At 38.7% G+C, this 16,022-nt stretch overlaps 1 protein-coding gene across 5 annotated transcripts in view; it reads left to right on the top strand.

The window, feature by feature from the left end:
- The window catches only part of Spg (dedicator of cytokinesis spg), a 135,477-nt gene that overhangs the window by 113,388 nt on the left and 6,067 nt on the right, over window positions 1-16,022 (top strand). For all 5 annotated transcript variants that reach the window (XM_078194822.1, XM_078194821.1, XM_078194818.1 and 2 more), the window contains exons 5-11: window positions 2,960-3,044; window positions 5,315-5,773; window positions 7,949-8,248; window positions 9,708-9,912; window positions 10,494-10,676; window positions 11,683-13,408; window positions 15,471-15,633. In XM_078194822.1, the coding sequence (XP_078050948.1) occupies window positions 2,960-3,044; window positions 5,315-5,773; window positions 7,949-8,248; window positions 9,708-9,912; window positions 10,494-10,676; window positions 11,683-13,408; window positions 15,471-15,633 (3,121 nt within the window). The remainder of the gene's footprint in view (window positions 1-2,959; window positions 3,045-5,314; window positions 5,774-7,948; window positions 8,249-9,707; window positions 9,913-10,493; window positions 10,677-11,682; window positions 13,409-15,470; window positions 15,634-16,022) is intronic.

The following is a 16,022-nucleotide window of genomic DNA, read 5'->3' as shown; positions in this document are numbered from 1 at the left end:
CGCTGCTTTCTCCCCGCGGCATGGCAACCAATCGCGAATCAATCCTAGTTCCTTCTGCGAACTACCTGTCCTCCGCGTCGCTCAATCGTGCACGCATCTCACGGAAATCGAATAAATTGCCGAAACTTATTGGACTCGGCGTCCGACAATGTTGCTCACATGTTTTACAAACACTGCATCATATTTTTTGATAAACCTCGCTCTGTACACTTTCACCTGAGAAGTTGAACACCTTGGAAGTGAATTTACGATTTTGGTGCAGAGCGACGGATCAACTCTTGTTACTTCTTTCGGAAAGGTCACTGTAAAGATTTCATCATTTGTTTATTAGTAGATTTTATTTTTAAATGAAATGTTTTTTTTCCTAATGCTAGGATACCTACAATATTATTTACAACTTAATTATATTCCTATAACTTTGCAAACTATTTAATTAAAACAATGTAGAAGTAGCACAGCTACTTTTACACGCCACTTTTTACTTTTGCATACGGATTTGATGCATTTATAGGAAAAATGTGTAAAAGGAAGGAACACACAAATGAAAATTATGAAAACTGTCAAAAGCGGGGATACATTTTTATGTAAGCTTTGCAATATAATATCGATGCAAACAATTTTTATTTTGAATATTATATATATATATATAATATAATAATTATTATTATGCGAGGATTCATATACCTAAATATTATAATTTACACAAATATCATATAAATCAGCAAATTAACCTCTTAGGCACGACGCGCTATTATTATAGTGGCTTTCGCAGATGTTTCATGCTTTACTCAATTGTATTAGTAGTTATTAAAGTAAACGGTTAAAGTGAAAGTGTATATATATATAATGCACTAAGAAAAGAGTATATATGGACCAAAAAAAATACATATTAAGAAAAATGGTATTTTAGTTATGAAAAATTTCATTCGCACAAAACCCAGCCGTAGCTAAGAGGTTAAGTAATTGCCCATTGGTGCAAAAATATCGACGAGTAGATTTGACCAGAAAATTACAGAAATTCTAATTGCTGCCTCACAATTTGTACAGACTATTTTCATTTCGAATAAGTCCACTGAAAGGAGCATTGCTGTTAGAAGATTATTATTAGTTGACCGTATCGTCGTTGATTGCCGACGCGAATTCAAAGATACGATTCAGCCGAAAGAAACCGTACACTCGGTCGAATCACGTCTGCCGACTCTTCGGTTTAAATTTCAACCGCGAACGGTGTTCCAGTGTTTGAGAACGGTGAAATTAAGCGTTCCGTTTGCGGTGGAACGTTGCACAATGCAACGTGTCCCGGCACCTCGGCTCGAACGCGCCGTGTTCTTTCCGCGAAAGGAGAAACACGTCTCCGCGAGACGATGATTCAATACAAATACATCTCTGTTTGCACAGTTGAGGTCTGTTATACAATAGACAGTTAGAATATTAGGCTGCGAATAAGTCTGTCAGTCTCACAGAACGAGTCTCCTTAAAATGATTTTGTAGTTATAATTGAAATAGCGACGTCGTTAGGACTGTATATGTCAAAGCTATGCCAAGATTACGACTGTATATGTTAAGGTTATGTTAATTCTAAAAATTGCAAACGTATGATTAATTTATTTTATTTCAACGCAGCTTTAACCGCCAATGGAGATTATTCTGCGACGTACTTTACGTTAATGATTTTGTGTATAAGAAAATATCAGAATGGATTCTCACCCCGTTGTTTAAGTCTTTGTTATATAATTTAAGATAACTAGTATTAAATTGATCTTTCTCCCAAAAGATTAAGACATATTACTTAATGGTTTGCTTATGTGATCAAATGTAACTATATTTTGATGCCCGAGAACGCAGGATTTACATCTCATTCATTCATGAAATCATTTTCTGAAAGCGCTAAATTTTTAGTTTAGAAGTAATTATTCTAGTTCAAAGTTCCAAAGGTTAAGAAAAGGGTTAATAAAAGATATGGATTGACACTCATTTCTGAACTATATTCGTCACTCTAATTTTCTGTGGAAGACATTTTTAGTTCGTAAAAAATGTTCGTTCTCATAAAAGATTCAGTATTCTCCTTCTGTGGAATGAAAAGCTGGTCGATAAATCGCAGTCGCAAATGCAGAACCTCTGTTCATGGTCTAATATTGTCGTTAGACTTATCGAGATCTCTCTGGGAAATCTCTTCCGTGAAACTCGGCAAAGTGAAATGTTTGAGGAAGTTCGAGAAGACTTTGATTTATTAGATCGTTCGTAAAGTAGTTTCATTTTTCAGGGGATAATGATAAACGATTTTTAAAAATTTCTTTCATAGAAAAATGATTGACAACAAAATTGAAGCGTCTAAATAGTAATAGATATAAAATATAAAAATATTATAATACATAAAAAATATAAAAAATATTATAACAGAAATAGCAAGACATCTAAATAAATTCAAATTCTTATAAAACAGTGTATGTCAGACATTATTAGTGCTCAATCACATGCAATAAGAAGATCATTTAAAGTAACTTTTTCCCTTACAAAAATTTTCTCCAAGGAATTATTAACGAGTTGTTAACAAAAAATATCGACCACTGACTCGGCGAGCTGGATTGACGCAAGCCGTCTGAGCCAACGAGCGAACGAAGCCTAGTTTCTCTGATTTTCTCGACTGCCTCGCGCTGATTAATCTCGTTTCTCATTGGTCACTGTTTTCCATTTATAACTCGTAAATAAAATAGCGGTTTGCATTTTCGTTAAAGAAAAAGTTACTTCAAATGACCGCAGAAATCTCTCATAAATGTTACATTGATGCATTAAAATTTGGTTGAAAAAGATATGTCGAAGCAAACGGGTTATATTTCGATCAAATAAACGTCTATAAAAAAACGCTGTAAAGTTTTTGATAGAACGTTACAGAATCAACAAAAGGCGGGAGACTGAAAATTTGTCAGCTAACCGGGTCGTTCTTTTTCGACTGTTTCAGGAAACTGGGCCTGGACCTGGTGCCTCGTCAGGGCGCCCATATGGTGGATCCGGATACCATGTCCGTTGTGGAACTCTATCACGTGGTAATTACAAAGTCGCGTCGCATCGCGTAAGTCCGGCAAAATATGCTGGAGGAACGCGTTGCCTGATGGCACTTTAGAGAGCCTGACACTGCCGCTGACTCCGCAATTGAGGGAAAAAATAGGGGACGGTGTGGAGAGGCTCCAATATGCCGTATGAAAGAGTCGATGACTGGAAAAGGAAGCGAGACAGAGAGAGGGAGTTAGCTGCGCGGAGCGAATAGTTCACTGGACGCCGAGGCTCATTGAAATTCTGGTCGGAGAGCTGACCATTTCGAGTGGCCCGCGAGAATCGAAATGAAGCCGGTCTTCGACTCGGATTCGACGCACGTGTGCGCCGACATGAAATTTTTAACGTCTCATTGTGCATTCAGAGCCTGGATATTTGTGACTCGATTTTTCGAGATTTAAACTTGCTGGAGCTACAGCAACCGTATGCGAGCTGGTCGTCGATCCCCTATTCCGAAATCTCGAGATCACATTAAACCTTCGCAGACGACGATTTTGATAAAACCTCTTAAGTTCAATCTAGAACAAGATCAGGGCTAATTATGCGGCGCGAGGGAGTCACCTCCAATGCAAAAATACCTACCTCAATGTTGTAAACTAACCTCAAATCAAAACTCGGTCAGTTGGACACCGTGGTATGAGCAACTACTGTTCCTTTTATTTGTTTTCCACAGTAATTAACTTAATATTTATTGAACAAGACATGCTACCTATTTTTATACTATTGTTTTGTTTAGTTTTGAATTTTTATGTTCTTTGATTGTATTTAGTCTTTTATTTTCTTATTCTTTTATCCTGTTGGTTCCTGAATTTTTGTATTCTTTCTTTTTACTTATCTTGGAGTTAAATAATTTAATATCTTTTGCTAGTTATTTATACGTATATACAAATCGAAGGCACAGCTATGGCGGGGTCACCCCACAGTAACCGGGTACACTATACTAGCCTTTGTCTGCATACTACAAAATAAGCAATGTTCAGTCTTTAAAACTTGTAGATCGAAGCAGGATTCATTGTAGCTGTAGCAACAGTTTTTATTAAATGTTTCAATAACTAAAAAAAATGACCTGTTATATGCATAGACAAAATTAGTTTAAATAATAGATGGCTCCCTCAAAGTATATTCATGTACGATTAACGTTCGTATTATAGCAAATACAATAATTTCCTCTTACTGCAATGTTTGTGGAAATTACAAAGATTAAGTCTGAAATATATTCACACACAATTAATATTTACGAAAATAATAGAATACAGTAATTGCCTATACAATTAATATATGTCCCCCAGTTTGGAAACGAACCATAAGCGTGCCGGAGGCTCGAATAATCACGTCTTCATTTTCCAAGTTGTCCATTATCATTTCCAAGCTGATAGACAATGTGAACAAAATTCGGTCGACTTATTTTTGCTTAAGATTTACAGAAAGTGTTTCGTCAAAATCGGTGACTCAGTATAGAGACTCTACCTGGATCTAACATTGTTACTTTAAACAGCACATAACTTTGCCATTGCTTCATCAGCTTCAGTATAGAGACTCTACCTGGAATTAACATTGTTACCTTAAACATTCACATGACTTTACTATTCCTTCATCAGCTTCAGTGTAGAGACTCTACCTGAAACTAACATTTTTATCTTAAACATTCACATGACTTTACTATTCCTTCATCAGGCTCAGTATGGAGCCTCTATTTGGAACTAACATTGTTACCTTAAACATTCACATAACCTTGCCATCTCTTTATGCTTTGCAAAAGAACAAGTCATTAAATCTTATCCTCAAAACATATCCTTTGAGCATAGGAACTCTACCCAAACTGACATGAAAGCTTAGAAAAATTTAGGAAATGTTTCAGGTAACAATGCTAGCCCAGAGTCTAAACTACAGCAACATTTAGGAGATATTTGAGGATGGGAAGATATTTGAATAGAGTTCCTATGCTTAAAGGTTATGTTTTAAGTTGGCGGAGACAAGTTCCTCTATGTACCGTTTCTGAAACTCTCAAAAACTAAGAGAGTAGCACACACTCTCTCAGCACAGAGACTCTGTCCCTAATTGATATTACAATCCTCGCTCTTATTCAAAGTATTCCCAGATGAACGATCACTTGTACCAGCTTCGGTTACTGTCTAATCAAAGAATCTCTGCAACAAATAAATCCATGATACAAATAAATTGAAAGTTATGTGAAGGTTATGTAAATAAATCCATGATAGAAATAAATTCAAGGTAGCCATAGCTAAGAGTCTTTATCTTTCAGCACGTCCAGAGCGCGGAGAATTCGCAAGGGGCATCGGCTAGGGGCACTCTACGACGGAAGGAGCACAAAAAGGTCCTAACTCATCATCTGTACTTCTGCATGAGGGACTTTGGGCACTCGGTCGGCGAAGACACCGAGATCTACTTCTCCCTGTACGATGCCAAGCGGAATCAATACCTGAGCGAGCGGTTCCTCGTGCGGATCTCTAAGGAGGGTTTCTCCAGCTTCGTCGACAAGATCCATAGCAATTGCACGATATTCACGGACCTGGGGAACGCGGACCTGGGACGGGATCTGTATATGGTGGCGCACGTGATGCGTTGCGGGAGGATGCTGTATTCCGACTCCGGCAAGAACAAAGCGGGCACCGCGACCTACAGGAGGCCGCACGGGGTCGCCGTGCTGTCTCTGGCCGAGGCAACGCAGGATCACACCGAGGAACTTGAGATGACGTTCAAGGTAACGTTAGCTTCGAGGTTAGAATTCCATTTCGGTTCATCCGCATATCCAGCAAAATTGTTTTCTCTGGTTATAGAACAACGGTGGTCCCTGAAACCGATTTCTTTGGCCAAAATCATTTGAACGTTATTCGGACTTTGACGTTGTTCCAATAAAATTTTATTCGAAAACCATTCCGTGTAAATTTTTTCAAATACAATTGCAATAATATTGCAAATAAATTTTTCGAACAAAATTTTATTCGAATATTTTGGCTAAATTCTCCGAAAATTTTCGATAATATCTTACGAATATTTTTATACAATTTAATAGAATTTTATTCGTTTATTAAATGAACGAGAATTATGAAACGTGGATTTTTGACACTTTTTTTATATTATTTCAGTAAATATTTCGAACAATGTTCAACATATCTTTTCAGAAATGTTTCAGAGTCTGACTGAAAACGGTGCTAAGTGGTCTGAGAGTGTTAATTTGTGGCTGAAATTAGAATAATCTTCTTTTATGTATATTCCTCATCCAGATTTCTCATTAATTTATTTAATGATGCTATAAATTCTTTTTTTAGGGTGAGAGAATAAAGAAAAGGGTTAATTTAATCATTATTTAATACACGTTTTTTATGAAAAAAGTAGTTAGTATAAAACAACACTATAAAAATTGGGATAAATTGTATAAATTAACATACAAAAAATAAAATATAATATTTTAAATTGTAGAAAACTTATTATAAAAGACTTATAAAATAACTTTATATTATTTATTATACGTTTTTTATCAGTGAAGCATAAAATAACGCTATAAAGATTCGAATAAATTGTATAAATTATTTTATTAAAAATAAGATTTAATAGATTAATCATAAATTTTATGTGATAATATAAATTAGTTTCCATATTATTTAGAGAAATTAAATATTATTATGAGAAATTTAATTTTGGCCAGAAAAAGCTGCTTCCCAGACCACCGTGCGTCGTTTTCGGGATGCAACGGAGATTATTTCTGGTAAAAATATCAGACCACGCAGAGAAATTGTATTCCGTTTCACGCCTACGAGCTTCGCGACATTTTATGTATTGTGGTTGCCGCCTTGGCTTGAATCGCGTTACTCGCTACGGAATTTGATGATGCATCGATCGCGGCCGGGAGTTGCAACCCCGTGCAACTTCCCGTCGCGGAAGCTTCTTATCTTGCCGAAGTTATTATTGCTGCGGAAACTTCGGAGATTAACCTAAATATCATAGATCGACTGCGGTAGTTTAAACAGCGAAGTTTTGTCAGAGACCAAATCCTTTGAAATCGACCGTCATTTCAATAATGGCGCAACCTCGGTATCAAGTTTCTCGTTAGAAGTATCTTTCCGTGATGGTTTCAGTATTCTTGTTACTTATTCATCTCAAAATAGATAATGTGACCTTGATTTTGATATATTTTGTGAACGTTACTTTTCTAACTGTTTTCAAACGATTTTTACCTCCGTTTACTCTTTTATTAACATATAATTGAAATAAAGAAAAATAATTGATATATTAAGTCAATAGAGAATAATACAAGGTGTCCCAGAAGCTGGTCAAAATAAGGAAATCAGGAGTTCCTCAGGCCAATTGAAGTAACTTTTTCCTATGTGAAAATGTTCTACGAGGATTTGTTTACGAGTTATTAACGAAAAACAATGACCAATAAGTTGGACCAAGGAGCACGAACCAATGAGCTCCGCCTGCCCCGTTGGCTTAGCCATATTGCGTCAGCCGAACTCGCCTCTCATTGGTCAATTGTTTTTTATCGGTAACCTAAAAACAAAGCCGAGGATAGCATTCGTGCTAAAGAAAAAGTTACTTGAAATGACCCCGGGATCCTCTCATATCCTATGATCCTATAATAATTAACAGCACCGTGTACGTCAAGGCCAAGCTAATTCCTCCGCTGAACGTGTAAGTTCTTTGAAACTGAAACCGAGAAACGCCGTACTGACCCTATAAAGTTCCTCGACCGGTTAAAAAACAATTAGAGAAGACGAGCATCTGCGCGATCGTAAAACTTTTCGCACGATTACCGCGAAAGGCGGTCGAATTAAAAGGAGCATCCGCCGGCTCGGGAAAGTCTTCTCGCATAGACGGATAAGATCTGCGCGTGTGGCGGCGTTGAACAAACGGCATTGTCTGCGCGGCGTTCCAGGTGTGCCAGGGCGAGGAGAAGGACTTCCACCAGCTACACGAGCAAATAATCCGCAACAACAAGTGTTCGCCACTTCCGGGCCAGCCGAATTACGGCATCGTGGTCTCGTTGAGGGTTCTACACGGCGAGCTGTCCCAAGTCAGGGTCGAGAACCCTCTGCTCTTCAAGAATATCTGTCTGACGAAGAAGCTCGGTTTCTCCGACGTGATCATGCCCGGCGACGTGCGGAACGATTTGTACCTGAAACTGGAGCGCGGCGAGTTCGAGAGGGGCGGCAAGTCCACCGGGAAGAACATCGAGGTTGGTCACATCATCGTTTCAATTCTATTCTAGTTGCTCTAGATAAGTTCTTATAGATCAACATACATCGAGTCATAAGTAACAGTTTTTTACCAGACATTTATTTTGCTCTCATCGAATAACAAGATTATATTAATCTATTATATAAAAATAAGTCGGGTTTTCCTTCCTGACGCTATAACTCTAGAACGCACGAACCGATTTCCACGGTTTTGCATTCGTTGGAAAGGTCTCGGGCTCCGTGAGGTTTATAGCAACCAAAATTCTGGAAAAATTTCAACAGAAAAGCAGGAAAACAGGGAAAATCATTTTTCACATACAGTGCCATCTCTGATACATAGCATGTACTACAAACCAATATGGTTTATAAAACAAAAAAAATAACTTTTCTTCATCTTTTAATCCCCAAACGAAATATTACAAAAAACGAAGCCATCTGGTGGCGAAACGAAGTTCGCCCGGTTTGCTAGTTTAATTATAGAGATGTCTGATGATTGACGATAATTATCGCATAATATTAATTATTAATGATTTAATGATAATTACAGATATCTGACGAAAGAAGTATTCCGAAACGTAACGTACAGAATAAACCGTCCGAAACCGTTTTTACATTATCGTACACCGAAAAGTATGTCCATAGGCGCGACTCCCTCTGACTAGCGTCTAATAAACATTCCGTTCATTTATTCGTAACTATTGGAACTTTCGTCTTGTACACGACCATATAATAAACACGATATTTTACGAATATTATCTAACAAATATTGTTCGTGTAATATCTTTCGTTAATGAAACTTTTAAAGTATAATATTGTACAGACAGATTATAGTTTTCTTTTGTCGCAAAATTACAATAATAAAGCCAATTTTACAGTTTATTACAAGTTTGTACTCTTGTAATGTTCGATTTTTTTCTGTATAGGATTCCATAGAATTGTAGGCGAGGACCGCAATATCATGATTTTAGACCCCTTGGCGACCATGGATTATTTATCCTAGACGGTTGACAAATATTGACTTAACTAGCTTGTTGCAATATTGATCATAACCTCAAAACTACAAGCTCAACAAACATATTTAATTGCATCGTCTTCGCCAAGGGAATCAACTTTGCAAAATTCGCGTTTGCGTACATTTTCTCCAAAGGAATACCACTACTTTATGTGAATACTATACTATGCTATGAATATTATAACATCCTGTAGAAGATGTACAATTTAGATACACCCTGTAAAAGATGTATTATTTTGTGACACCCTATACAAGATGCTATATAATATTGTAACATCCTGTATAATGTGTATAATGTTGTGACACTTTTTGCAAGATGTATAATTTTCTACCATCTTGTAAAAGATGTATGATTTAGTTACACCCTACAGAAGATGTATAATTTCGTGACGCCCTGTACAAGCTGTATAATATTCTAAACGAGTATTTTCCCGGGGAACGTTTAGGTGACCATTTTGGTGCTGGACGCAGACGGGCAACCCTTGGAGGGCTGTTTGTTTGGGGCGGCCGGAATGGAGGGCAGCTCGGAATACCAAAGCTTAGTCATATACCATCACAATAGTCCAGCCTGGGCGGAGACCGTTCGACTTGCCATACCGATCGACAAATTTTACGGGAGCCACGTCCGCTTCGAATTCCGCCATTGTTCAAGTGAGTCTCGATAGGGACCAATCGTGCCCAAGAAATCCCTACCCACGTATAATCCGATTATTTCAAATCCTTCGTTATATTCATTTCACAAATAATATAGAAAACTAACTTTATCTTTATCATTTTGAAGCGAATACATCATATATAAATAATTTTTTATTTCAATTATTCGCTCAACTAAAATAACAAATAATAAAATATAAAAGTTATTCAATTCATTGGAACTGAAATAAATAAGAATTAAGACAAATTCTTGAATGAATTGTTCGAAATTAACTGAGAATTATCCTAGAATCGAACTAATTATACTTAGCGAAATTTAATTGTACATACATAAATTTTAACTATACTCGGAATGGTATTTTCATAATTTAACTGTACGTTACCTGGATACGGTAGACTTAGAGAGTATTATAGAAGATATTTCAACAAATATTAGATCGAATAACAAATAAAATAAAATATTATTTGATTATAAAGTAAAGCATTAGCTTAACGAATATTCTTCAAATAGTTTAATACCGGCGCAAACGTAATATGATACAAGTAATTCTGGTGTCGCTAATTAATACGTGTTTCAGCTCGCGAGAAGACCGACAAGAAGCTCTTCTCCTTCGCCTTCGTCCGGCTGATGGAGCCCGGCGGTGCCACTCTTCAGGATGGTCCTCACGAGCTGTACATCTACAAGTACGAGGACCGGACCAACTTGGACTCGTTGAGCTACCTTTCCTTGCCGAGCTGCAGTCGTGAGGCGAACGCAACAGGTGATCCATTACGTCCCCGTGGATACCCTAAAGGCCGTGGCCGGTCAAAACTGTCCGCCAGGCTGTTCAAAATGAAAATATCATGTACAAGGTCACCGAAACAGAAGAGTTGAGATGCGCGAGGATGCTCAGCCAACAGGCGCGAATATACGAAAAAATTCCGATGGCCCTGAAAAGCCTGGCAATATGGCCTTGCGAGAACTTTTTCTTACTACCGTCAGTTGGGTGTCATGAAACTATTCAAATTCATTTTTGCCACTCCTTTTATCTTTGGTAATAACGGAGATAATTTAGATGTACTATTTAAAAAGTATACCATGTATAGGATGACTCATTCATGTCGATCCAGTGAAATATCTTGCAAACCTTAATTAATAATTTAATAATTTAAAAGAAATTGTTAAGTTAGGATGGGACCATTTTTGCCAGCATACCATGAAGAAACCGTAATAATTGTTGAGCATTAGTAATTTCCTGTTGCAGTAACTATGTAACTTTTTTTGTGTAAATATGTATTGCGGTTCACTTGGTTAGTCTATAAGCTTCTTCTCCGCTGCTTCGTTAATGGACCAATCACAGAGCGAGTACAAATGGCGCGCTCTGGTGCGATAGCGAACGCGACACGACAATGGCCGCATGTTTTGTGTTCATAACTTGTTAACAAAGCTGTGGAGAACTTTGTGGCAAAGAAGAAAGTTGTTTAGGATCACCTCAACTTCATTCTTTTTTAACGGAGTCAAACATTTTTTGTTACTTGTATCGATGCACCTTGTTACTTTTCTGACAATTTTCTACACAATTTTCGAGTTAAAAATCGGAAAAAATTCTTAAAAATACATACATTTGTATATTTCTATATTTGAAGTAATATAAAACATACAAACACGATATATCGTTAAGTTTTCGTTTAAATATCGCTAAAAGTATAAGAGCAACTTTGTGTCTACAATTATTTGCAACAACTATCAAAAACCGCGTTTTTAAATAGGCTCTGACGTTTTCGCAGGATTCACATCGTTCTCCAGATCGCCGAAGGAGGCAGTGCTGGTGCATACCTTGTTATGCAGCACGAAGCTGACGCAGAACGTCGATTTGTTGAGCTTGTTGCAATGGAAGGCGCACCCAGAGCGGATCTCGGACGCGCTAGGCCGAGTGCTGCGGCTGGACGGCGAGGAGCTGGTGAAGTTCCTGCAGGACATCCTGGACGCGCTGTTCTCCATGTTCCACACAGAGGATGGCAACTCCACGGCACATTCGGGGCTGGTGTTTCAAGTGCTGGTGTCGATCTTCAGCCTGCTGGAGGACCCCAAGTTCGAACACTTCAAGCCGGTAATGGACGCGTACATCTCCGGACACTTTGCCGCCGCGCTGGTCTACAAAGGTCTGCTGAGCAGCGTGCAGCACTGCGCCGACTGGGCGAGCGCCGCGGACAAGCAGGAGCCGATCATCAAGTGTTTCCGCTCGCTCGAATACATCTTCAAGTTCATCATCCAGAGCCGGCTGCTGTTCGCCAGGGCGACCGCCGGCCAGTACGAGGACAGCTTCAAGAGGGACATCTACCGGGTGTTCGCTTCGTTCAATAAGATGCTGGGCGTGCCGTACGAGCTGGTGCTCAACTCTCAAATCGCGCTTCATTACTCCATCTCGGCGGTGTTTGAGCAGCTGATCGCGGTGCTGCCGGTGCTGGAGGTGGCCAAGCTGACCTGTACAATGATGGACTCTGTGCCGAGGGAGCCGCCTCTGCAGCTGATCCAGGCGAAGCTGATGGCAATCAAGAATCTCACGACCTCGTCGCTGTTCCGCGAGGACGACGAGAGCAGAAACCTCTTGCTGGCTACCATGTGCAGGCACCTTAGAATCCACCTGGTACGGCGAGAGGAGCTGCGGGCCTGCACCGATATTCTCGGAGAAATCCTCAGCTTTCTACACAAAAGGGGCAGAGACACCAACAAGGTCAACAACTGCATCCACCACGATGTGGAGACTTTGTGTTTGTCCATTTTAGACGTGCTGATACAGACCATACTTATCGTGATCAATACCAGCGGCACCGTCTTAGGGTGTCTGGTGGCTTGTTTGATCGGCCTCCTCCAGCTGCTGGACGAGTACCATTACGCCAGGCTCTGGGAAGAGCTGACGCACACTGGAGAGAGAAAACCGCTGAAAGATTTTCTGCTCAGAGTGTTCCTGGTGCTCCGCGACTTGGTCCGCCAGGAGGTCTTCCCGCCGGACTGGTTGGTGATCAGGATGCAGGCGAACAACGTGATCCTGAAGTCGCTGCAAGAGCTGGCCCAACCTCTGGCATTCCGCTTCCTTCATGGCAGCTTCGACTCCCAGCTCTGGTCCACGTACTTTAATCTTGCCGTCGCCTATCTGACCCAGCCGTCGCTCCAGCTGGAACAGTTCTCCGAGGTGAAGAGAGAGAAGATCGTCGAGAAGTACGGGGACATGAGGGTGCTGATGGGTTTCCAAATTCTGTCGATGTGGTCGCATCTGGGCGATCGGAAGCTCGAGTTTATTCCGGGCATGGTCGGTCCTTTTCTCGAGGTCACCCTGGTGCCGGAGAGCGAGCTCAGAAAGGCTACCTTGCACATCTTCTTCGACATGATGGAGTGCGAGCAGAGAGCGCGCGGCAGCTTCAAATCCGTCGAGTCCGAGTTGATCGACAAACTCGATATCTTGATCAGTGAGAATAAGGGTGATGACGAGTACAGGCAGCTGTTCAACACTATGTGAGTTTCAAGGTTGAACTTGCTATTGGGATAAATTCGTAGAGTTTTTCTTCTATAGCGAATTATCCAGTAATTACTCAAGTGGGTAAGCTATTCGAAAGACCTCTTTGAGTTTTACGCAACTGTTATATTCACTTTCTTGAATAATTCAATTTTTCATGATTTTTTAAGTCTAAAAATGGAATATCGAGGAGACAAAAATCAACGTTTTCGACCTGTGTTATTCTTGGCTTTCCATCAAGATAAAAAAGCTGACGAATCAGTTTGGGACATCTGCAACGTGTACAAAGAGAGTGTCGTAGTCGAGTCTACTGCACAGAAATGGTTCACAAAGTTCGGAAAAGGCAACTTTGTTCTGAACGACACAGTCTGCACGCGACAACCATGATGGAAAACAAAGAATTACAGATGATATAATTGCTGATTCTTGCTTCCTGAATATTCCATTTTTAAGCCTAAAAATCATGAAAAATTACAGTTTTTAATAGCTTACTCATTTTACTAATTATAAAACTCTACGAATTTATTCGCCAACTCAATAGAACAGGCATGAGAAAGAGGGGTTCCTGTTTTCTGGGTATTACGATGCCTATCTTGTTTAGCAAATTGTTCAGCGACTTCAATAAACATTTAGTTTCGCGATTTCTTACTGATTCCAATGGTCTTGAAATATGTTGCAAGGTCACGATTCAATACCATCGCTGTACGTTCCGAGCAATTTGCATTGCTGTTACCACTGTCATATGTACAGATTAGTGTCGACGCTCGAATCTGCGTTTTTGTAGAAGTCTATCAGAAATTAGTAACAGAACTTACAATTATTTAACTTTCAGCAGTATCCATTACCGTTAAGTACGTCTAAGCTTTCTACTTGTTATAAAATATAATGTTGTTTCATGTATTAGAAAAACTTGGACCTAACTGAGACTTAAATTAGATCTAACCCAGACCCGACGATCAAGGCAATTTAAAATCATTCTTAAAAATATAAATTTGCAAATATGACAGGTATAGATTAAGTCTAAGGGTAAAAACAGGAGTAACATTGAAGTTAACTAGGCCCAATTTATACTTAAAATACCTTGAATGTTATAGATCACTTTAAAATTCGTTCTCAAAAATTGTGAGTTACAGTAAATGTTATAAGCAGCGTTTAAATCTGTGTTTAGTCTGGCTTTAGTTAGGACATAGCTAAATAGGTTTTGTGTTAACGAATTACCTTATTTAACAAGGATGACCGTGTTAATTAAGAAGCAAACTTTAGGTGAATCTCTACTGCCATTTATATACAAAGAGTGTACCAGGTTTTAATGTTTAAACTTAGCAAATATATCCTATGGTACTAAATAAGAGAACAAATCTAAACATTGGCTATTTAGAGCTTTATTAAACAGTTATAATAAAAATACAAGATGGAAGTAGAATACTGTCCGATTTTTTGTTACTACGACGATTAACTGAAATAGATCAATGTATTTACTCGTATTTATTACTTTAAAAATCTTAGACTATCTCAAATAGTAATTGCCGTTTAAATAAACACATTCGGTGTAAATATTCCTAATTTATTTGAGTTATTTCGTAGTAACAACGAGTCTTTTACTATTCCACTTGCATTTAATATTTTCTAGAATATACTGAGAAATATGGAACATTGAAACCTGCGACACCTTGTAGAATAAACCTGGTTAAGTTAAGGTCAAGTAACGGCAATTAAGTAACGGCAACATGTCCAAGGAAAAGTTTTTTAAAATAGGGTTCTGGACCACGCGTTTCAGGACCATAGAAATTGCTCAGCAATCGTTGAAGGAAATAATTACCACAGAATCTGCTCATGCCTGATCCAGAGGAACATTCTCTAATTTAATTATGAAGTACTTGAACTGTATCAACACTGTTTTAAACTGTTTCTCACATTAACTGAACACATTTAAACTGTTTCTCAATTTCATGCTGCTTTAGGGAACATCTTAGCGCCGTGTAAGTTCACCATTCGGGACATTTGCTTGCGAAACTTTCGATTCCGTTTATTACAGAGACTAAATGTAACCTTTCTGTGCAGATTGCTGGACAGGGTGCAGTCCGAAGATCCAGCTTGGAAGGAGAGCGGGACAGCCTTCATCACGTCAATCACAAGACTGCTGGAGAGACTTCTCGATTACAGGAGCGTGATTCAGGGTGACGAGAACCGGGACAAACGAATGTCGTGCACTGTTAATTTATTGGTGAGATATCACAGGATATCACTTTGTGATAGATTAAACTCACCCGTAGAGCTAGCATCTGCACTGTTGTCTATCAATTTTTGGACACTTACAAAGATAGTTTACTTTACGAATCAATTATATTATCCTAAAAAATTCAATGTTATTCTTGGATAAAGTGTGGTAAACTCAAGCTGAAGTAGTGGGACTTTCCCATAGGGTGTATACAGACATCCAATAATGATTAGAAATGAACATAATAAATAGGTTGCCACCTAAAACACTATCTAAAATTTGATATAAGTAATATACATCTTTTCACTGATGTACATTAAAGCAATTCCAGCAATATTGTTTGCTGATAAATATTGTTCACAATGATCACGAGTAACATTAACGTTATAGTCATA

The sequence above is a fragment of the Augochlora pura genome, chromosome 11, assembly GCF_028453695.1.
Source record: "Augochlora pura isolate Apur16 chromosome 11, APUR_v2.2.1, whole genome shotgun sequence".
NCBI lineage: Eukaryota > Metazoa > Arthropoda > Insecta > Hymenoptera > Halictidae > Augochlora > Augochlora pura.
The sequence above is the reverse complement of the archived record's forward strand: the minus strand, read 5'-3'. Positions and strand labels throughout refer to the sequence as shown.